Source organism: Pieris rapae, chromosome 12 (assembly GCF_905147795.1).
Source record: "Pieris rapae chromosome 12, ilPieRapa1.1, whole genome shotgun sequence".
NCBI lineage: Eukaryota > Metazoa > Arthropoda > Insecta > Lepidoptera > Pieridae > Pieris > Pieris rapae.
Window position 1 is genome coordinate 1869509 of NC_059520.1, and position 25373 is coordinate 1894881.

General features: G+C 37.8%; 1 protein-coding gene across 1 annotated transcript in view; it reads right to left on the reverse strand.

Moving 5' to 3' along the window:
• Window positions 1-25373, reverse strand: part of LOC110998411 — a 58894-nt gene that overhangs the window by 24989 nt on the left and 8532 nt on the right. The window contains exon 2 of the mRNA XM_022267064.2: window positions 23127-23321. Within this exon, the coding sequence (XP_022122756.2) occupies window positions 23127-23193 (67 nt within the window). The 5' untranslated portion in view covers window positions 23194-23321. The remainder of the gene's footprint in view (window positions 1-23126; window positions 23322-25373) is intronic.

The following is a 25373-nucleotide window of genomic DNA, read 5'->3' on the forward strand; positions in this document are numbered from 1 at the left end:
GTTTTTGTTATATTACATAGTAGTAAATTAATCAAGGGAAACCGTAGGAGAACTTATGTGAAACGTTGGTACCACGACACGGACCTAAACTAAACTACCTTTAACTCAGCGCCATCTGTTAGAATTGTATCAAATAATAAACAAATGTTAATGTTATCGTAATTTTAGTAAGGATGCCTATTTTTTTTGAAAATGAAATATAGCCTATGTCACTCAGGAATGATGTAGCTTTCCAACAGTGAAAGAATTTTTCAAATCTGCCAAGTAGTTTCGGAGCCTATTCAATTCATACAAACAAACAAAAAATCAAACCTTTCCTCTTTATAATATTAGTATAGATATCGAATAACGTTCAGTTTCACGGTCCAGAAACAGTGTTCAGTAAGCTGGTGAGTTTCATACCTCGTCATCGTCACGGTAAGTCAAGGTATATACCAACCGTATCACATCCATCGTTGCACAGCTGAAGCAGTTTTGGCCGTGCACCACGGCTGCACTATGTATTTCCTAAAGAATTCGACTAAGGCTTCTTTAAGAAGAGAGGGTACTAATACTTAATAGGCTGGCATTACACCCTCGATTCTGGCAATTTGTGTGACCATGAACAGCAGTATCAACCTCCAGCCCGTTTGCCCCCAATTACATAAGAAATGTAATGTATGTTTTCGAAGTGCACAAATTATTTTGTTCTGTTTACGCTATATTTACATATATACTGTTAGCAATAGCAAAACTTAATTTAAGTTTTTGCATCCCGTGATTATAACCTAAGGGTTAGAGATACTGAAAAATATTTAAAATTGCATACAAAAGGGTAGAAAACAGTAAAAAAGAGCGATACAGAGTAACATCCAATCAAATTCTTATAAATAATTCCATTCAATATCATATAATGATTCTTTAAAAACATTATGTAAAATAAACTTGCGACTAAAAAGAGTGGTGGAGAGATTATTGCCAGTTCCCTTCCGTTCCACGCCCTTGATTTGAGAACTGGCAGTAAATGTAAATATAACATTTTTCTGACGTTCATAAAAGGACTAGTTTACCTATTCAAATTAAATATTTTTACTGTGACTTTGAAGGCTTTTATTTAATATTCTTATAACTTTTGAACATAATGATAAATAGCAAGTATGCCTAGAACTTCAACGTCGATCAATCACTCCAGCTAAATATCGATGAGTTTCGACTCAAAGCACGTCAGCTAACATGACCCAATGTTTACCTAATATATATAGTCTGTTTATTGCTTAGGGGCCGCCCTACCTTCTTAGATAACATAATACAAGCGTTATTGGGTAGCTGATATCGAAACTATGTTATCCATAACATAGCTATGCCTATATACCGGAAGTAATTTGATCTAAGAATAATTTACAATATGGGATTCAGATGGACCAAGGAATATTAAAGATTATGAAGCAATACTTTTTTCTAACAATATTTTAAGTACTGTTGAATTTTTACAGCATATATTTGAAGATATAAATATGAATATATCAGGTGAACATAAAAATTAAATAAATCAATGGCGCCATTGTTAACCTTATAGGCAAGTAGGTGATCAGCCTATTGTGCCTAACACACGCTGTTGACTTTTTGGTTCAAAGCAAGCCGGTTCCCTCACGATGTTTTCCTTGACCGCTTGAGCGATTGTTAAATGAGCACATAGATAGAAGGTCCATTTGCACAGCCGGGATTTAACCTCAGGGATGATAGTCGCACACTGGAGGCACTAGGCTACTTGGCAATGTAAGACATAGGAATATTCCTGTATTCTAATGAAAATAAAAAAAAATATTCTTTATTACTCAATATGTCATATGGACCATGGTGTAGTGGTTGCAGCTCCTTACAAACATTGTGTAAAAAAACTTGGCGATTAAAAAGAGTGGCGGAGAGTTTATTGCCAGCTCTTCTCTTCCGTTCTACGCCCTTGATTTGAGAACTGGCAGTAAATGTAAAATTAGATTAATTTAATATTTCTTTTCTTGACGTTCATAAGTGTACATTATGTTACCTATATGAGTAAATAAATTTTGACTTTTGAAAATTCTCGTCAAGAACAGGTTTCTTGCATCGGTTACCTATGGAGCGATTGTTTAAATTGGTTTATTACAATGTTCGCGCAAGTTTGATGGTTTATTAGTAAAAATGTTATATTGTATATTATGTCAGTGGCCTTAGTATGTATATAAGCTTATTTAAATATTATGTTCGACGTTCTGGTGGGCAGAAAAACTGTCCAGTTTGTGTTTCTACCACACCAACTTTTTCTATTAAAGATTTATGTGTACAATAAATATTAAAAAACAAAACTTTTATATTTATACTTCTAAATTATATTGTCATAATATATATCTAAACAAATTACTAAGAGTCATGATCATCATCTTATCACTTATTCCATGTCATTAAATTCGAACTTGTAGGCATCCCTACTCATCGGCAAAGAAGACAGAGGGTGTTGGCCGAGAGAAAAAGCCGGCGTAAAAAACTCTCGGTACTCTTTTAAAAAAAAGCAAATCATCAAACAATTCTACAATATTTAAAACAAATATAGCAAATTAATTAGAAGTAGCCTGCCCAGGCCCTTTTATCAACTAGATAATCACGAACTTTTTAGTAAGCCTTTTTACACAGCTTTCCTTAATACATTTCTTAAATTTTATAAAAGGTAGAGATAAAAGAGCCTCTGAAATTTTATTAAAGAAGAGTATGCCTTTTCCCAAATAAACAATTAAAACATTGTTTTAACGCCTAAACGACGTTATATATAGGTAGTACTTATAAGGTTGTTCAATTATTAATTAGACTTTCTCCGTCAAAGAAAAACAATTATTTGCGAGCTGCGATCGAAAAACGTTAGTTTTTAATTAATTCGGAAAACCTACTTCTGCACGACACGACGTCAAACAGTTTTTATATCTTAAACACGATACTTTGACTTTAATTTTCGAATATCAGGTCAGGTGTATTTTAAGAAAAGATTCAAAAGAAAAATATGTTGAATATACTGTTCTGCATTCTTCGATATACTTTTTCATTTGTGATATTGTAGATATCAAAATTAATGGTTATGTTATGATAGCACATATAGACTTATTACGTACAATTCTTAAAAGGCCGGCAACGCACTTGCGAGCTGGCAATGAGAGTGCCCTACTGCGGCTTTATCACTGAACATCAGATGACCTTCCGGTTTGGCTACTATTTCAAAGAAAGCTTAAGAAAATTTATGTTTTGTAACAACTTAACATAAAAAGAGTCAGTCGTCTATATCTGTTTCATGATAATATATTATCATCTAATAGGCAAGTCAGTGCTCAGCCTCCTGTGAGCACACGACACGTCTAAGGCAAGGCGATTTCCTGATAATGTTGTCTTTCACTGTTCGAACGAATTTGTAACACACACACAGAGCGAAGCTCTCTCGGAGCTCGAGACTAGCATGAGGCTATCCCGGGTTGGGCTATCAGACATGTTGCTTGGACAGTCGCGTCCAACGCGCCTACAGAATGCACGTGTGGTACGCGCTCTGCATGCGCTTAGTTATTTGTGAATGCGTAAGCGCGTGATGTGTTTTAAGTGTTATTTACGTGATGGAGTGACCATTCTATGTGTCTGTATGGTCCAGATTAAATCATTGCAAGGAATTTATTAAGACCTTGGTGTCTGGATGGAGCTGGACACAATAAATATTATATCTGTGTCTGCGCGTGACGATAGTGTCTTGAAGCGCGAAGATTTATAATAAGTTGTGTGGTATCTACACTTTGTGTAAGGGACAGTGACCCACTGTGTGCGAGTATTGGTCCTTATTAAGAAATAACCACTACTGTTGAAGCGATTGGTCATTGGATTAGTCGTTGGCGGCCTGGTGGAACCGGGGGTGAATTACGCCATCTGCGCGTATTGCGTCATCCAAGGGCGTGGCGTAATAAGCTGTGTGTGTATATATATTTGTATAAGGGATAGAGACCCATTGTGTGTGTCAGTTGTGGCTGGGAGGAATTGGCGGTACCCCATTTGTGTGTGATTTCGTCATCTCGACTAGCGGCGGTGATTTCAGTTTAAGCGTATGAATTCTAAGTGTGTATAGATTAAGATTTTAGAATTTAAGTTTATAGTATTTATATTGTTTAGATAGTAAGCTTTTTCTTCTTTCTTTCTCTTGGTAATGGGTCTTACACTAATTTTGGTGTGATAGTGAAAGACACATTACTGGACGGGCAAGGCCAGGTCTCCATAAGGGGCCTGGACCAATTTTTGTCGGCAAGATGGCCGAGAGTGACAGAAGGAGTAGGTCTCGCTCTGGATCCCGGAGGCGGGAATTTATACGTGACCTGTCGCCCCCCTCTGTTGTGGTGAAGGCGAGTAAGAAGAAGGCTGTGAAACACGCAGTTGGTCTCGAGGAGGCTGAGCGGGAGATGGTGGAGCAAGTGGCTCGTTCAGCTTTGGAACGCCAATTGCGGAGTGATCGTAGGGAGGCTAGGCGCAAGGAAGAGGCGGATGTTTCTGAGGGCGCCTCAGGCGCTGCCTTAGAGGCTGAGAGGACGGGAACCACGTCATTAATGTCTAGTGACATTAATGACGTGATTTTTAAAGAGGTGCCTGAACTGAGGGAACGGATGGTGGCCCAGGTTCGTCGTATTGTGGAGATTGCGGCGAAGTCGAAGAACCTAAAAGGGGACTTTGTCCGTGACCTCAAGGTCGCAGCAAAAGACCTGGGCGAGATTGTGGAAAACCTTGCAGAACGGTGCTTGGAGGGTGATGAGGGGAGGCGTCTCGAAAGAGATAATAACCGGCTGAGGGCCCGAGTGTCTGACCTTGAGTCGGAAATTTGTGCCCTTAGACGGGACTTTACCGAGCGTACAGCCCGTTCTGTAGAACAGGAAAAGCAAATGGTCGCTCTAAGAATGGAGATGTCGAGAGGAAACAAGCAGTCGGACGAATTAGCGGGTCTATCGGTGAATGGACTCCGCGAAATTATGGCGGGGTTTGTATCGGAAGTTAAAGGGGAGTTGTTGGCGGACATGATGCGGGCGGTGGGAGGCCTGATGGATGCTAAGCTAGCTGGAATTGGAGATCGCCTCCTCCCGAGGCCGACCATTCGTCCTCCACTGGCGGCTTCGCGGGTAGTAGATGTGGGTTCTTTTGGTGGAGTCGAGGGGCTTGCTGCGCGGCGGGAGACATCTGAGGTAGGCAATGTTGTCATGGAGGTGACTGAGAATTGGTCGACGGTGACGGGGAAAAAGGGAAAGAAATCAAAGGCGGTTTCCACATCTAAACACACTTGCGGGACATCTGGTGTGGCATCCTCTGCAACGCCCCTGGTGAAGGCCGTGCCTCCTGAACCATTGAGGCTGCCAGTTGGAGGACTATCCCAAGCAAAACCTGGTCTGAGGCAAAATGGTCTTGGGGGTGTAAAGTATGGGCAGGCTGAGCGCAATACTACGCGGACGCTCGTGGAGCCTACTACTGCTGCTGTTGTTCTAACGTTGCGGAAGGAGGCGGCAGAAAGGGGCCACACGTACGCCGCCCTTCTGTCCAGAGCCAAGCAGGACATCAGCCTGACAGGTTTGGGCATTGAAAGGGTGAGCGTGCGTACAACTGCTACAGGGGCGCGGATGCTAGAAATCCCGGGTTCCCAGAGGGGGGAAAAGGCCGACCGCCTCGCGGCGAGCCTTCGGGAGGTGCTGGCGGACGTGGCTCGGGTGGAGAGACCCGTCAAATGTGCGGATCTTTACATCCGAGACCTCGACGACAGCATTACCGTTGAGGAGGTGGTGGCAGCCGTGGCAGCTAAGGGTGGTTGCTCTGCTCACCAAATAAAGCCCGGGCAAATTCTTAGGCGTGACAATGGTATGGGGGACATATTTATCTTATGTCCCATCTCTGCTGCCAAGAAGGTAGCCGAAGGGAGGCTTCTTATTGGGTGGAGCTCGGCCAGAGTAGAGATACGCGAAGAACGACCTCTGAGATGTTTTAAATGCATGCGACTGGGGCATACAAGAGAAGTGTGTACATCAGAAGTGGATTTAGGAATGGCCTGTTATAGGTGCGGGAAGGTTGGACATAAGGCTGGTGATTGCGGTTTGCAGGCACATTGCGTGGTCTGTGCTTCGGCTGGAGTACCAGCGGGGCATAAAATGGGTGGACGGGCTTGCAAGCCTCCACCGATTAGCAAAGGGGGTTTTATTGTGGCTGCGGAGCATTCTTCGCCGGAGGTGTTCATCCCTGGGGAGTCTGGTGCAATGTCTGATTAATATGGATAGAAATTGCACCAGCTTTCTACAAGGGAACCTAAACCATTGCGCTGCGGCGCAAGACTTGTTCTTGCAGTCCATGGCGGAGCTGGGGGCGAAAGTTGCGGTTGTTTCTGAACCATACTACGTGGCTCAGCGGAGCCACTGGATGGGAGACACTTTGGGGGTGGTGGCTGTTATCGTAAGTCCGATGGATATGGCTATTACCCTTAGAGAAAGGGGGCCTGGGTTTGTCATGGTTGACTGGGGGCTTTGTTCGGTAATAGGCACTTATTTCTCCCCTAACAAGCCGCTTAGAGATTTCGAAAGCTTTATTGGTGACTTGGGTCGTGCGATCCAGCGGGCCTTGCCCAGGCCAGTTATCCTGATGGGAGATTTAAATGCTAGGTCCACCGCCTGGGGTGACACTTCTGTAAACCCAAGGGGGCCGCTTCTGGAGGAGTGGGCGGCGGAGTTAGGGCTTATATTTATAAATAGGGGGACGGAGCCTACATGTGTACGACCACAGGGAGTGTCACGGGTAGATGTCACGCTTGCTTCCTCAAACTTCGCATGGAGATTGTCTGGATGGGAGGTAATGAGGGATTTGGAGACGTTTTCAGATCACCGTTACATTAGGTTTGTCGTAAATGCTTCTTTAGGACCACCTCTGAGGTCGCGGACCAGTCGTCGGTCTTTTCCGCGTTGGACTGTTGGTCGACTTAACCGGGAGCGAGCGGAAGAGGTTGCCATTGTTCAGGCGTGGTGTGCGGATTCAACCCCGGTTGAATGCGTAGAAGAAGGCGTCCGCAGACTCCAACGGAACATGACTGAGGTGTGCAACGCCTCCATGCCTAAGTGGAGACCGCCACCTCTGCGGAAGGCAGTCTACTGGTGGACTCGGGAAATCGAAGAGCTTCGCAGGGTATGTAGTAGTGCTAGGAGGACTTATCTTAGGAGTTGCCGACGAAGAAGTGATGATCCGCAGGTCAGAGAGGGATTGCGGTTGGCCTACTGTAGACACAAGAAGGTTCTTCAGGTGGCCATCTTAGACGCCAAGAACGAGGCACATAAAATGTTCTTAAAGGAGTTAGACAGTGATCCCTGGGGGCGCCCTTACCGAGCAGCTCGGAAAAGGCTGAAGGGCGCAGGGGCTCCACTAACAGAGACTCTTGAGCCCACCTTGCTTGATAATGTGATCTCGGGGCTTTTCCCTTTGCCTCCGAACATCGTCCTTCCAAGAATGGTGACCTCGGTGGTGGTGGGGGACGTCGATAGAGAGCAAGCTCCTGAGGTGACTGACCCAGAAATAGAGTCCATACTTTGTCGCCTGAAGAGCAGAAAGAAGGCACCAGGTCCAGATGGCTTGCATGCTAGGGTCTTAGCGGTAACTTTTCCCCACATGGGGGAAACCATTCGGGGTCTGTTTAACTTATGTCTACGTAGTGGACGGTTCCCGATAGCATGGAAGGAGGGCCAATTGTGTCTCATCCGAAAGGAAGGTCGTGCGCCGAACAGCCCTGGAGCTTACCGGCCCATAATTCTCTTAGACGAAGCTGGTAAGGCGTTGGAATGGATTATTGCCTCTCGTTTGGGCCGTCACCTCTCGATCGTCGGGCCGGACCTGGACGAAGCCCAATATGGCTTCCGGGCTGGTCGCTCTACAATCGATGCTCTTACGGACCTAAAACAGCACACCAAGAGTGTAGTCGAGCGGGGTGGGAGGGCGTTAGCAGTGTCTCTCGACATTGCCAATGCCTTTAATAGCCTTCCATTTGGCGTGATCAGAGAGGCGCTTAAATTTTTCGAGGTTCCCCTGTACTTGCGCCGAATAGTAGGGAGCTATCTGGAAGGACGACAGGTCGCTATTGTGAACGGACAGGGAGAAATCGTTCGCTATCCGGTGATGTGCGGAGTTCCACAGGGATCAGTTCTTGGACCGTTTCTGTGGAATATTAGCTATGATTGGGTGCTGCGAGGTGCACTGCTTCCTGGGATGCGCCTCTTCTGCTATGCAGACGACACTCTAGTCGTTACGAGCGGAGGGTCATTTGGGGAGGTGGCTCAGCTTGCGATGGCCGGTACAAGGCTTGTTGTTAGGCGGATCCAGGCCCTAGGTCTCAAGGTGTCCCTTGACAAAACGGAAGCCCTGCTATTTCATGGCCCAAAGATGGGTCCTCCTTCGGGGGCGGCATTGGTGATTGAAGGCCTTAGGATTCCGGTGGCCCCCTCCATGAATTATCTTGGTCTTGTTTTAGATGGTCGCTGGAATTTCGAGCCCCATTTTAAATCTCTCGAGGGGAGACTTGTGAGGGCGGCAGGAGCACTTGGCACGCTCTTGCCTAACCTTGGAGGCCCATGCCAAAGCGTGCGCCGGCTGTACTGCGGAATCATTCGCAGTATGGCCCTGTACGGGGCCCCCATTTGGGACGACGCGCTGAGCAGGCGGACGAACCGTATGCTTATACGGAGGCCGCAGCGAGTGATCGCGGCTCGGGCAGCTCGCTGCTACCGTACAGTATCGTTTGAGGCGGCCTGTGTGTTAGCTGGTACTCCTCCTTGGGAGCGGGAGGTAGAAGTGATTGCTGCCTCATACCGCGCGAAGGCCGAGGTAATGGATAGCGGGAACGTCACATGGGGGGAAATAGCGGGGCATGTGAGGCGTCATGCCAGAGACATTCTTTTTAAAAGGTGGTCTGACGATCTTGCTACGCCCCGCGCTGGTGCATTGACGGTAGGGGCAATCCGCCCAGTCCTAAAAGACTGGGTGAATAGACATTGGGGTGCTGTGACGTTTCGGCTATCGCAGATATTGTCTGGGCATGGATGCTTTGGTCGGTATCTTCATAAGGTGCCTAGAAGGGAGATACATCCGTTGTGCCACCACTGCGGCGCTCCAAATGACACGGCGGAGCATACTGTGGCTGAGTGTGTCACCTGGACAAGGGAGCGTCATGACCTGGTATCGGTTATAGGGGCGGACCTCACTTTACCGGGCATTATAATAGCAATGCTAGGGAGCGAGGAGGCCTGGAGTGCAATGGTCTCCTTCTGTGAGCATGTAATGCTGCAGAAGGAGGCAGCTGAGCGACTGAGGGAGAGGTCTGGGGATGCCTGTAGAAGGACCGGTAGTTCAAGGTTGGGGGCTCGACCTCGAGTAGCCCGGAACCGCAGGTCATGATTAGCTCTCTATGTCGGATATAAGCCCGGGTCCCTTGGGTAGAATGCCTAGCGAACCCCGAGGGCCCATCTTAAGGGCGTGTGATGGGCTGAGGTGGTTTTAGTGGGTAGGGTCTCGCTACCCCTCTGAATAGCAGAGGGTTTTGAGTGTAGATCCAGCCCCACAGTCCCCGCGTTAAGTTCGTTTCTTGATGCGGGCCTGCAGAAGTGCATTTCCACCTCATAAAAAAAAAAAAAAAAAAAAAAAAAAAAAAAATCAGACATGTTGCTTGAGCACAGATGGTAGCTGGAAAAATTCTGCAGCAAGATTGTCAGATACGTCACTGACAAAAATAGCACGAGAGGTAACGCGGGCGGCGCCGGGCAGCGGGCCCCGACTCGCCCATAAATATTATGACTATGTTTCCGGAGTAGTGTTCGCCCGGGTCAGGCGGAAGACGCCAACCCTCTATGTTAATAATGTCCCTTAGGACAGGAGAGTTTTCGACACTCTTGCTGCTTAGCCACTCGGTCACATATCTGCCTGATTGCGTGCCTAATAGGCTAGGATGTAGGGGTCCTCGTAAAGAAAATGCGCACAGAAAGAACATTGGTGTACAGCCAGAGATTGAACCTACCGACTTCGAGTGCCAGTTACATGCTGAATCCACCAGGCCAACACTGCATGCTCACCATAAGGATGCTAAAATATTTCTAGAACAGCCCGCTTGCAATTATATTACGCATCTGACGGTGTGCTTGGCAGTTTAGAAGGCTTTGGTGAGACGAGTCCAAAATAAACCAATTAAGGGCCTGTTTCACAATGTATGGATAAAGTCCCAAATAGCTATGCAGCACATAAATTATTCGAAAGATAAAAGTTCCGAATAATATACTTGGCATTTCATGACGAATAGCGCTATCTGACAGTCGTTAAACGCAAAAATACTGTTTATCCTACCAATAAGTAATAAATAGCTTATTTGGAACTTATCCAGACATTGTGAAACAGGCCCTAAGTGTAGTAAACAATTGACTTGCAGCTAAAGAGCGTTATAATATCATTATAAGCATCGCACAGGAAAAAATATGGACCGCCAAAATCCACCCGAGAAAACCCTCAGGAAAAAGAAACGTGGGTAGACCACAAAAACGAAGGGCTACGATAAAGGTTTGTAATACATGATACAAATGGAATGTTCAGAAGAAGGCCTGTACCCAAAAGCATACTGCAGAACACGCAATAATAGAAATGTCAATAACTAATGCAGACTAAGGGCCTGTTTCACAATGTATGGATAAAGTCCCAAATAGCTATGCGACACATAAATTATTCGAAAGATAAAAGTTCCAATTAAGATACTTCACATTTCATGACGTATAGCGCTATTGACAGTCGTGAAACGCAAAAATACTTTTTATCCTACAAATAAGTAACAAATAGCTTATTTGGAACTTATCCGGACATTGTGAAACAGGCCCTAAGTATAACAAAACTTACACCCATTTGATATATTTTTTTTAGTATGGGTTTAAAGTGGCATAGTGGTATTATAAGCATAGTACATCGTATTGTAATTAAATCATTAAAATAAAAGTTGAATGAACTTTTCAGTTGATGTAAAACTGATGCTATGCTTTAAAATGCGAAATTAATATTAAAATAAAATATTTTAATAAAATTCGAATAATTTGCTTTTTATGAGAGCTGTCGCTCTGTTAGCAGACGTTACCGCATTAATTAACAAAACAAACTGTGAGTAATCGGATTCCATTTTCAAATTAATATTATGTTGGGTTTTATTATCTGTGATAACTGTAACAGATTATATAAAATTGCTAAACAGATGTTAAAGATACATTATTGCACACAACGATTTGTGTAATACGTGTACATAAATAAACAAATGTATTATTTAAAAGGTAGGTCTTTTTCAAAAAATACATATTATCGCTTGTTTAGACCGCCCGTTGCATATTAAAGTTTAAGGTTTAAAGGCTTTATTTCTTAGAAACGGTAAAAATGTCACTTATATAAGAAAAATACTAAAAATTAATACTAGATCGTATAGTCGTTCTTATCACAATAATATGTAACCTATTTTTTTAATGTTTAAGGTTAAAGTGTAAATAAATAATGTTTATTCTTGACTAAAATTAAATGTACTAAAAAGATAGAGTAGTTGTATTAAAAGTCGTATTTCTAAACATTCAGCGAGAAGTACCAATATCCCAATAATCACATCCTCTTTTTGTTAAAGAAATGATTTATAAATATTAATTCTAGTTCAAATCAGAGTACACTTGCTTACGTAAGTATGACGTAAGCCGGAAAGCTAGTTGCGCGGGGTGAGCTTTGAAAAAAAGTTGAAATCAAAGTACCATATGTTCGAGATTTCTCTTTACAATTTATTTACTTTTTTTATACAATTAAATTGCGTTAAATTTAAACATACATCGGGACCTTGTATATTATACAAGAAGTCCTTTAACTAACTGATTATGTTCAAGCATATTTAATACATATCGTTTCTCCTTAATGGAATTATTTAAAATAATGGAACATTTGCAACATTTTGTATACTAATGCTTTAATATAAAAAAAATATTTATCTAAAATTGGAAAAAGAAAATTTAAGGGTGGATTACCCTTAACATTTAGGGGGATGAAAAATAGATGTTGTCCGATTCTCAGACCTACCCAAAATTTCATGAGAATTGGGAAAGCCGTTTCGGAGGAGTTTAACCACAAACACCGCGTCACGAGAATTTTATATATTAGATTAATTACGTATTTTGAGAAATAATTCCATGTGTCCAAATAATATTTATTTATTACACCACGTAATATTTATTTGAAAACAAATAAGATAACATAAAATTATAAGAGGTGGCCATATTTTTCTTATATAAATAATTAACATGCGATCTCTTTGAGGCAAGCATAGTAAGAAACATGTTTTATAAAATAAATTAAAAGGATTCATGATCTCCGGTACATAAGAATTAAAAGACAAGAACTACAAAAGTCACAATTGAGCAGGGTGATATATGTTTAAGAAATCTATATGTTGAAGAGTTTTAAAATATGTAATCGTATGCAGGCAGTGTATTCCACAACTTAATGGCGGAAATCCTAAACGTATTTCCTATGAAGGATGAACTGCGAGATATTATTTCCAAAAATAATCTATTAGAGAAGCTTAATATAATATGGCCTGAGAAAATTGAAAGAAAAGCCCTTTATTCGCTGACCATTTTAAATTACACGCTATTACTTAAAACAGTATTATTCTTATATCTCGTTGTCTTTCGATATAGGCCTCCCCCAATATAATATATGTGTTGTATATTGGTTGACATAGGTTGCGTCGGATTTAAAATAAAACTATGATGAAAAATAAAGCGGTTGAAAATTTCATCAACTCAATAGAGACTTTTTTTTTCATAATTTTTTTTTGCCGAGACCTTTCAGAAAGCGTGTTGTTAATTGTTTCCTATTATTTTCTTTTTTGTTTCATAATTGTGTATTTACAGTGTATATTCGCGGATGCTTTGCATGACTTCTGTGCTGCGGTGCGGGCTACTCGAATGAAAGGAAGTTGAATGGTTAGTGCAATCTTAAGTTCCCATGTCACACGTGTATATTTCACTTTCTTTAACATATTTTTATAAGTATCTGATTATCCTTACATATCCGATGTTTGAGAATAAAAATAAAATATAGTATAACATAAATCTTTTAACTGGAAACTTTTTTCATCACAGAAAGACATATTTACCCGGGAAGAGGTCCAGGGTTTTTTTTAAAGAACAGCAAACGGGCAGAAGGCTCGCCAGATGTTAAGTGATACCGCCGCCATGGCAATCAATCGCCAAATCAATTTAACTCACGTTATATATATATATAAAGAAAAATATCGAATTCCTTTTAACACTGTCGAATGATATAGACCATTATTCGAGACGAGGGTCACTTGTCATAGACAAAGGAGTGACATCACTTCCGATCCATCAGTGACGTCACGAGATTGCAAAGGCAGTGTTAATTCTCTACTTCAATTTAGGATCAGTTAGCTGCGATGCTCTGAACGTTCCACTCTTAAATTGTGATTTACCTGGCAAATTGCAAAAAATTGCATTTGAACTGTATAATCTATTCCTCAAAACAGATCTCTTTGAGGCGTCCGTATTCGAAATAAGTTAGTAAATTAAATTGTACTTTCATCAACTCCCGACGCTTAAACGTAGAACTGTGTTTGGCCAACGCTTTTTTCCCTTGCTTTATAATAAAATCTCCCAATCTATAGATTCTGAGATACTCAAACTAACCAGATACCGCAAAACGTATATAAATTATGCTATCCAAATTGGATTTCCATTCGACAGAGGCCTTACTACGTATGCATGACTCTGAGGTTTCAAAAACTAACACAGACACAACACACGCTTCTCAAACAGAGAATGTGTGATTCGCACGCACACATTCATACATTCTTGCATACTTAAGTATTATTACTTATTAGTAGACTTGTGTTTGATTGGATGAAACACTAAGACTAGTTTTTTGGAATTGTTTACAACCTGCACCATATACCATGAAATAATTGTAATTTTCCACCTCCGGCCCAGGGGGACTAGCGTAAGATCAATTGTGTCACGACCATATTTCTGTCAGGATTAAGGTTTTATTGATTACTAAACTAATGCATAGATATATCGCGGGCTTTGAGTGCGGCGACCGAATCAAGAAATCCTGTAGCGAAAGTAAAACCTAACACACGGTGACGTAATATGCTGCCAACACGCGTTAGAGCGGTACAGAACGCATACTGCGATTACATCAGTCTGGTGTGATCGGTGACGTAATCGTACGTATCCCAGTTCCCGAGTGCCACATTTTATATATATTAAAACAATGGTGCTACAACTCTTGCTCGTGGTTTTAGATTCCTGTTTCGTGATCATTTGTGTATCTTTCATTTACATATGTACTGTATAACTAAATAATTATAAGGAAATCATGAAGAAAACTCCAATTATACCTTTATTGGGAATCCTTGGGGAAGTGGGTAGCGCCACCTCACAAAGTTTATTTTGATAAGGATGATTATATTAAATATAACATACCTCAATAAACACATTTTCCTTGAAAACGCCTGAAGACGTCTTCCTATTATCAACAAAGCTATATTCAACATTATTAATGCTACAATGCTTTTATGTTGACCTACATGTCGCATAGTAATAATAATAATTAAATAGAAAACTAAAACAAATTTATAAAGTTTGGTCCCTGTGACTGTGTAGCTGTGTGTAGTAGTAGCATTTTCTCACTGTATTGTGATACTCATTCGGTCAACGATACTGCGATTCATTATTTACCGCCTGCTCTGTGGCCGCGCCAGCATTTTTGCTTGTCAAAGACGGGATGTCGCATTGACATACATTTTAGCTTGTATAAAATTTATGATGATTACCTACCTTTTCTATATTACCAAAGAGGGTATGAAAACATGTTTCAAATATAATGTTTGATTTCAGTTTTTTTTTTAAATCTGTTTTTTTTTAAATGTTTTCTGATTCGCATATTTTGTTTTTCTAACGTTAACTCTGTATATTGTAAAAGTGTTTTCTTTTATAATGTGGATTTGTGTATCTGTATAATTACTTATAAATAAATATATGTAATGGCCAAATTTCAACAGAAAATATTATAAGACTACTATATAATTAAGCCATCTGTAACACAGAAAACCTTTTGCTGTCATTAATACTTATTACTCCCTAAGGAGGCCCTGAATTCATAGTATAATACCCCCATACGCTTCACAAAAAGATCGTTTACCGACGAAGAGTCGAGAAAACTATTAAGTCGCTAGAGTAACCGGAGAATGAGATCTTGATGACGCTGGCGCGAGCCGAATGCACAGCAAAACGGTTTTGTTTTCGGAAGCGGTGGTAAATGTCCAGTGTGTAAAAAGCGTGTAAACAAATATTTTATTTTTTTATAGAACAAAAATATTTATTTACACGGGGACAAACGGGCAGGAGGCTCACCTGATGTTAAGTGATACCGCCGCCCATGGACACTCTCGATGCCAGTGTGTTTTTTTTTCATTTCAAGTTATATGGAAACACATAAAACTTGATTCTTCAAAAATACACAATAATCCCACATATTGAGAAATACTCGCTTAAATACATTATTTATAAACGAATAAACCCAAAATCTAAGACTGGAAATGATATGTTCCATGATTTTAATAAACCTTATTAAACGAGCCGAGGGATCCCGATTTCTCTCCATCTTTTGATCTTTGGCCCTTTTCAGCCCTCGGTCTCCATGGATTAGCAAGTTCAATGAACCGCCATATTTCATTTGAAACATTGTATCACATATCTATACTACATTTTTTAATAAATGATAAGTTATGAAATAACAATAAAAAAGTTTATAGCTTACTAGCTGTACGTTGAGGTCCAATGTCATGATTATATATCGTTTATATGTTTATAATTGATCAATTTTATGAACGCCTCTAAGACAGTTTAGTTAGTAAGACCTTCCTACTTCTTATGGCTAGCAATCGCGAAGTCTAGCCTCACATTCCTGCATTAAGAATATTTTTTTTTTACTTTCTTAATTTCATTAAGTTACGAATATCAAATGCCAAAATCATAGCTGCAATCGTTCTGAGCTTTCTAATGTTTTTAATAAGGCTTTGATGTTCCCACTCTTCTGCAAGACTCTTTTGCTCCCTGATGCTTTGCGCTTTAGAATATCCCAAACATGATAATGTTAATGTTAGATTGAGGTCAGGACTTCTGGCTAATATAAACGACAGATACCAACATCTTTCATGTACGCTTCCTCGTCGCCAGAACGGCGGGTATAGTCACCCATAGAAATAGAGTACTAAAACAAAAAACTTTCGAATACAATACGATATTACAGAGAGCTGACATATTTCTGCGACCATTTTATTTCACTAATTGATTAGTCTCCATTCATTGGAATCGTTGGCATTCACCTAACGTAATATATTTTATACATACGGATAACATACCAATATTATTCGTCCGTAATATTTTTTGCCATGAGGTTAATATATTATTTTTTCATTTATATTTTGCGATGTGTTTGACGTGAGCTACAGTTGTATTGTATTTTAAAATAATACATGTATTTTATATACACAGAGTACTACTACACACAGTACTTAAAAAATATATGTATTTTTTTATATAAACAGAATACCACAATAGAGTTATTCAATACATAGCATAGATGTGTTTATATACACATAGTTTCAAAGTAATTGAAAATACAGTAACTTTTTATACACAAAGAACAACAACAGAGTTATACAGTTTATAAAATACAGTAATTTGTTTCTAGTAATCAAAATCAGGACATCCTTAAGCGATATAAGTAGTGGCCTCATAAATGCAAAATTAAGTACAATTTTCTCAAAGCTGCGATCGTAAACAAGTCGCAAAAGGTTTCATGCGATGTAATAATGTTTTTTGGTAACACATAAATGAGTTTCAATTGGCACTTAAGCGGAGAAATTGCTAGTTTCCTGCATGAGTTGGACAATACAAAGACAAATATTGTTATTAACACTGCTATTTCTGTAGTTATGTTTTTTTTATTCACAAAGAATAAATACACTATCCTTACAGTACTAAGCCAATACAAAAATGACAAAATATTTAAATATTATATAACATATATTATTAAATATTTTATAATATGCCGGAATGTTAACAAGTAACGGGCATCTGTGCAAAACACTGGTTCTGGTCCCTGGTAAAGGAAACAAGCTTGGCCTTTGCTTAGGTACGAAGCAGACACTCACATGTTTGTGTACATGCCAGTAGATAAGTGCGTTGCCGGCTTTTTAAGAATTGGTACGCTCTTTTCTTTCAAGACCCTAAGTCGAATTGGTTCGGAAATCCTTCAGTGGAAAACTACCTTAAGTTCTTGATATATCAACTATTGTAACAACCTCCATTGTTACACTAATGGGCCAGTAGTAGGTCATCATTATGTGCTTCAATAATTATTAGTTCTATGAAATGCCGGTTCCCTCGCGATGTTAAACCGGTGAAAAGTCAAAGACAAACAAATTGGTAACTGGCTATCGCACGCCTAACCACTGTTAAATAAAAATATATCTTATAAAAATAACATAGACAATATATTATAAACTGTCGGCTATATTGATATTTGAAAAATTTTATAGTTTATGTTAGCGATATGAAAACTTATTTTGCTTTCAATATATCAAAGTCGCATATTTTACCACAAAGTTATTTGTTTATGATTAAATATTTGCGATAATATGTAAAACTTCCAGCGCTAAATTAAACCGGATAAATCTGGTTTTAGCTAACAGGCTAATAACCCGGCTCGGTTTTGCTCTAAGCCATTTTGCAAACAAAACTACTTTCAGACTTTTTTGGGATACAAATACGCATTTCTAGAGAGAAAATGTATGTACATAGATAAATAATCATTTTTTTTCCTTCTCAGTTTAGAGCTATTTGAGATCCGTTTTGTATTAGACATGGGGCAAATGAATAGGCGTCTTACCGCCCTGGGATACCCTGTAACTCCAAGAGGCTTACAGTTCTGTTGCCGGCCTTTAAGTGGTGCACGTTATCTTTAACGGTCCCAAGTAGTATCGGCTAACATCTGTACTGGCTCCATAAAGAAGTGTTTTTTAATCATTTTTGCCTCACAGTTAACCTATTACTTAACTATAAGTACAAATGTATTAATTATCCGTGTAAATTTCCAACAAAATGGTAATTATAACATTACGTTCTAATTAAGTAAACTAATTACAAGTTTAATTAAAAGTATGAATGTTAAAAGTTTAAGATTTGTCCTTCAGTGATTTCGTTTAATTTCCTTTAATTAATACGCGAAAGATAAACAAGTTGTAAAGGAAATGTAATGGCAATTACGATAAAGTAACGTTCAAAGTTTAATAAATATCTGATGGATATCGAGAGTTGGGTCCGTGCTGGCTCGGAGCATTGATTTCCAGTGAATATGCGATAAAACATTCAAAACTTTGTTATATTACAAGAGGAAATATCAACGCTGCAACTCCCACGAATATACAGGAATTAGCCAGGTAACTGCAGTAATCTTTGCTTAAAACACTCTTTGTGTGCATCAGGCATCACGAATCAACTCACACTGGGTAATCTCTTCAGCTTCTTGGGAGTATCTCATAGAGAAGCAGAGTCTCCAGTGGGGTATGGGATGATAGGTATAGTCCAGGCGCACGATCGTTACCATTCGAATCTTAAAACTTTAATCTTAAGAAGGTTCAATTTTTTATTGACAAAAAATTAGAAGTTGATATGGGTAATTTAGTAAAACAAATATTTAATTTATTTGTCTTATTAAAATAAATAGCCTTTTTATTACTTCTTTTGTTTTACATTGTCACACTTATATAGAGATCGTTATCCCATTTTAAAGCTAAAGACATTCTAAAATGGACAAAGTGCACATTATATGTTACATTACAATCGTAAAGTCGAGAGCTCAGACGGTATTTAATCTTTGTTTCATTATACAGTCCTCTGTCTTGCATGTCAACGTCTGGAAAATGAGATCTTTCGTCCAATTGTGAGTGTATTTCGTTTTATATTATTTTGGATGAGATTTTCTCATCTACATTTCGAGGAACTCAAGTGTAGCTTACACGTTTTAATTTAGTTAAACTTTAATTATTTGTTTTTGCTTTATTTTCAACTGGATTTATAAGTATTCCTTTTATTATGAACTGTAATTAAATATATATATATATATATATTTTTTTTTTTCAATTTATCCCTAATGGGAAAGGCAAAGGAATTAAATATATAAATCCATTAGTGTCACAATGACATTTGACAGTTGAAGTATTGGTTTGCAATTTAATCCCAAGTTTTCGTTTGTTAAAATAAAAATTGCAAGAATATCACAATGGAAACAGTTCGCCATTTTTTATTTTACCACGGCATAAGATGACAGCTGTCATTTCAGTGACAGCCATTGGTGATGCTAACAATAAATTATAGCAATTCATTTGTTGATTAATATTTATTACAGATTATATTTACTGTAGAGATACAGTATTTACAATTTTCTGAAGCTATATAGTAATAACATGAATAATTAATTAAAAGTAAATTGAAACTAAACTAAAAATAAAAGTCCCAGTGGCAGTGTACCTTTTCGTTGACAGCATTTAAGGTACACTATACGTATGGATAAAGGTTAATTGTACAAGGCTAAGGTTAATTTAACATTAATATAAAACTTGTCTAAGTTATTATTGAGTGGTTCCCAATTTCTACCACCACCACGTGATAAATTGTATCGTTAGCATATAAGTATTCTCGTGTAAGACTTATGTCTATTATGAAAATAAATGTCTTTAAAACTAAGTTGAATGTTTATAAATTTTCGTTAAATATTAGATGCATTTAAAAATCAGTCCACAAAACAAAGCTTAACATAAATTTTGCATTCGTTTGTTGTATTTACGTCATTTTCAACACGGATTTATGCAAAAATATGCAGAACACACACCACTTTAGCAATTTAAATTCCTGGTTAATACATTCTTGGCTTAAATTAATATTTTTTCAAGTATTTGCGTAATCTTATGAAGATTTTTTTTTCAGTTTTAGTCCTTTTAGTTTTCAGAGCGTACCTTATAGAAATATATTGTATTTGTTTTATACCTGAGTTAAACTTTGCAATGCAGGATATTCATTATATTCTTACAGGCTGTCTGCGTTATACGTGTATTTCGAAGTTGTTTTAATACATTAAACTAAATATTTTCCACTTCATTTCGACACTATTTCGGCAAACGACTTTGGGATTTTCTCGACTGTCCCAAATTTTATTGTGATTTCTAGATATTATTTGAGCAAAATTTATTCTATAATAGTAACAAGAATCAGACAAACTACGTTTGATTAAGAAACATTTAGATGGACAAGCATAAAATATTTTTTATATACAAGCCTTTTTAAATATTTACGTATATCTTTCGTATGTAATACAAAGAAAAGCCAAATGTCTCTGCTGTTGTTAGATTTAGGCGTATTCTTAAACTCGACCTTACCAATACTTGGATACCAATATTCATAAGAACTTAATAATATTGTCATTAATAAATATAAATACTAGGACATTCAAATAAGTATAATAGCATGGTTTTTTTGGTCTCAAGCATTACACATGTGTAAGGACAATCAGATGCTTATGAAAATATTTTATAGACAGGATATACATGTACCAAAATCTCATGAGAATATAAGAAGGCGCAGCGCTAACCAGATCCAGGCAATCTCAGGCTTCCTCACAATCGAGTAGATCATAATATAGCACACTCACGAGGGGACGGTTTGTACTGAAGGGTCCATCCCATGGGTCCCGCAATCATTCCAGAAGGTAGAATGCAAATGATGTATGTAAAAAAGTAATAATAAGAGTAAATAATGAACACAGCAAGACTCGGCGGAAGGTCTCCAAATGGAGCTGCTGAAAATGTCTGCCGAGTCATTTTTCATCACTGTTAAAATATGTACCCTTTCGTCGTTTTCTTTAAATTTTGTTTATGATGCTATGAAGAGAGTGACTAGTAGTAAAGACTTAATACAACAATGAACTGATTTATTTTTTATAATTTAAAAGAGTTATGTTTGTTTGACATATTTTTTCTCAATAATACACCGAAATATCGCTTAACATGGAATAACAAAGATAATGATAATTTAAAAACTCTGTCGATAGAAAATTAAAACATGATTTCTGAAACAAAGGCGTGGTAATTAATATTTAAAGCAGCGCCTCCCATCTCCATTTGTGGCTTTATTTGTTGAATATAAAGCACTCAATTTTCAATCGAACAAAGTTCTAAACAGTTTAATTGTGCTATTATTGTGCAATTATAAATTCAATGTGGAACGAAGGATTATATCATTCAGTTTAAATTATAAAACATGTTAATGTAGGTGCTTTTATGCTCGGTTAACATTAAAATAGCAGGAGGTCGTTCCTGAGGTTCCCTGAGGTCGTAAATTCGATCCCCGGCTGTGCACCAATGGAATTTCTTTCTATGTACGCATTTAACATTGGCTCGAATGGTGAAGGAAAACATCGTGAGGAAACGGACATGTCTTAGACCCAAAAAGTCGACGACGTGTGTCAGGCACTGGAGGCTGATCACCTACTTGCCTATTAGATTTAAAAATGATCATGAAACAGATTGAGAAATCTGAGACCAATACCTAAAGAGGTTGTAGCGCCACTGATTTATTTTTTTAACTTTTAAATAATACTTTGACGTAATTGAAACATTGAATTACGTGGCTTGCTGTCCCTATCACTTGTGAGGCATGTAAAACATTGTTGCTGACTATACATTAAGTTAGTAGTAGATTTATAACTGTACGTAATTTATCCGAAATGGTTTAGTTAATTCAAAAATAGAATCTGGAGAATCGTGTATCCTGATCTATTCTGCATCAACAACCTGACATTATTTCCATAATGAAACCGAATTAAAGATAGGTTTCATGAACCAAGTCTATGGCGCTTTTACAGCTTCTCTAGGAATTTCCATTTGCGAAACAGTGAGCTTTGGAATCGGATTTCAGTAAAGTTTCTTAGTAAGAGATAGAACCTCCATATTTTAAAAAGCATTCTTTTCTCTTTAATGAATCGCACCAACTAGTATAGGGTTCACAGGCTGCGGTGGCTGCCTTTGTATGTGTCCTGTGAGACAGTGTTCAGTACTGTAATTTTTTTTTTTTAGTAAATTATATTGATTAATGGTTCATTAATGTATTATTATTTGGTTCCCGTTTTCAGTATAGAAATAAACTTAATTGTAGCAACAGACACGATGCTAACTTCCACGTCTTATAATAAATTAAATCATTTTCTATCTTTATTATGTAGCATACGTCTTTTGTTTAAACAATATACAGAGACATGGAAAAGTCATGCCGTAATTTCGTCAGATGTCTTAAAGTCCACTAGGCTATTCAAATATGTATCTTTAATGTCTTTGAATTAGTTAAACGCGATAATATTACGAGTTTTAGATGGTGTTAGCAGAGTGTAATTTAATATTAATTTAATTTTTTTTATTGATAAAGTTTGCCAACACTTGGCATACTGATACATTGGTAAAAACAAAGAAAAAATAAAATTTTTAATGTGACAAGCACTTAGAGGCATACTTGTTGAATCAGTTTTATTGTTTTAATATAACAGAGATTACAATAGGAACAAGCAGATTAACAAAAGTCATCAAAAGGAAGTAACTATAGAGTATAAACAAACCACAGACTATAGAACGCGCCAATTTTATTTTTAAGAGATGCTAATTGATTAAATAAAATTGGCCCCCTCATATTTAATAGACTTCTTCAAATAATTTGTACGCGGCTTCGGCAAGATAAGCAAACTCGCTCGACGAGTATTGCGTAATGATATGTTTGATTTTTTAACGATAAGAGTTATTTTTTTAAATATACAATTGATTTTGTTTTATTTTGTAGTGTTCGAATGTTAGGAATTTTATTTTTGAAAGTGAAGCGCACTTTATAAAACCTCGTTTATACAATATGACGTCTCCAATGCCAGTAACATTAAAAGAAAGATTATACGAAGGTATTACTTACCAATTCCCCAAAACACGGTCGCGAAGAAGGCCACAAAAACGCGGCCCCCTCTTGGCAAGGGCTCCATTCCAATGTTATATGATACACTCTAAACGTCTCATATAGCACTCACTTTAATCCCACACTTTAAGCACTTTAGCTATAGTTCGCCACTCACACACGCACATCCTATTAAGCTAATCCCCAGATTGGTACCTGTAAAGAGAAATCAAATAAATGCACAATTTATTGACCAAGTAAGTCTATAGACATATTAATTTTAAATGCACAGTTTGCCAACATATTTATAGTTTTAACTGTTTTGTAATTTCTCAAAGCACCTGTATCTAATACGCCAATAATATTTGATTTTAGCGCTAAATATTCCTTTATGGAGATTTTATAATTTGTGTCAGTGTTCTTAAGGTCCTGGGTTTGATCCCCGGCTGTACACGTGCAGCATTGGTGGTCCCCCGCTCACACTTAGTAACTGCTTTGAATTAATGTTTACTTATTGAAGTAACACGCTAAAATATTAGCTTTTTTATTTTTTACATTATCATGAAACAGATAAAGAAATCTGAGGCCAAGATCTAAGCAGTATGTAACTCCACTGTTTTGGTCTTTATTTTTAATTTAGCCGATTTTATTTATACTTATAATTACACATAACTTTTAGTCTCAAGTTGGATTGTATAATAAAAAATTACCTATGTTAAAAATTGATAATACAAAATATATTCAATAATGCAATATTTTTCCGAATCATAACTTTAATTTAACGAGCGCACATTTAACTATTACTCCATAGTAATAAGGATCTCGTCTAATTGGTCATAATTTACTCAATATGAAATTGCTTGAATTAATCGTTAAATTATGCATGATTATAACTTCCGGCAATAGAAAGTGGTTAATTTGGTCACAATTGTGGCGAGGCAAGGTTTGCTACTGTGGGCAGTAAACTAAAAGTGATTGCCGAATGTGACACCATAAATTAGAAGGGATCGTTGTCTATGATTTTTATATGCGGTCTGTACATACAAGCTTTTGATAAGAAAAGATTTGTTGTAAATAAGAAGTTGAATTATGAACTTTTAAAAAATAAATATTGTAATTGGATTGTAATTCTACATTTTTTGTAATGACTCTGTGGTTCCAAAAACTACCATAGACTCAGCGCATGTTTATAAAACCACTCTCAAATACTTAGTGTATATTTTATACGACTAGTTTTTTTATTGTTTTTATAATGTACCAACTACCATGTACCTCCGTATAGATGTCTACACAGGGACTAGCTAGAGATGAATTTTGTCGCAATCATATATTTGTAATGAATGAAATTGGTCCTTAAATTTATTTAAAAATCTTCTTTTTGATCAATTTTCTTCCTCGTAACTAGTAGTAGCATAGGCATACGTAATGTAAAATCTTGTCCAAAGGTTAATTGAGACACAATTAATAATTCATGTCAGTCATGTTATTTTGAGTTTCTTTTTGTTAATTAATTATGCACTTCTTGTACTTTAATCTCTGTAGGTGTTTCTTTTTTTATTGTTTCCTGGAAGAAATCGCTTGTTAGCGATAAGGCCGCCCGTTACCTAATAACTTATGTAACCTGCTCTTTTTGGTTTTTTAAAATCTTTGTTGTAACAAAATAACGTGTTGAAACTAAAAAACGTCCAAAAGCTACATTCGAGGTCAAGGCCAATTGTGCTTTTAAAGCTAACAATGTGAACTTAATTAACAATGTTTCAAACTAAAATAAATATTTAAGTAAGTAGAAGAAGGTATATAAACGTATGTTATTGAAATAATTAATCTTAAGATTTTTCTTTTGTTTTCGTTTCGTTCTTTGAGTAGTTAGTATTTAGGTAGTAGTAGTAGGTAGTAGTAGGTAGTTAATATTTTAATTTGTGGTCAGTTTCTCAGTGACCTCGTCAGATGTGTGTACCATGCAGATAGATATTGCTCTGAAATTAATATAAACATAAAAAAACATCGCAATTGAATCTTCTTTGTTTTATTGAAGGTGGTATTAATCACCACAGATGTTGAATTTATTATAACGTTTATAGAAATACTTTTGAGTTGTTAAAGAAAAATCGTTGCTAAAAATGATATTCCTTTGTGCGGGACGGGTATTTTAAGTATTCCGACAAGAAAAGTTTGTGTTGCCGCAATTGAAGTTTTTCCGAAAGTTATCTGAAGTTTTTTCCTATTGTTGTTTCAAATAAATAATTCTGTAGTATTGGAAGCTTTTGC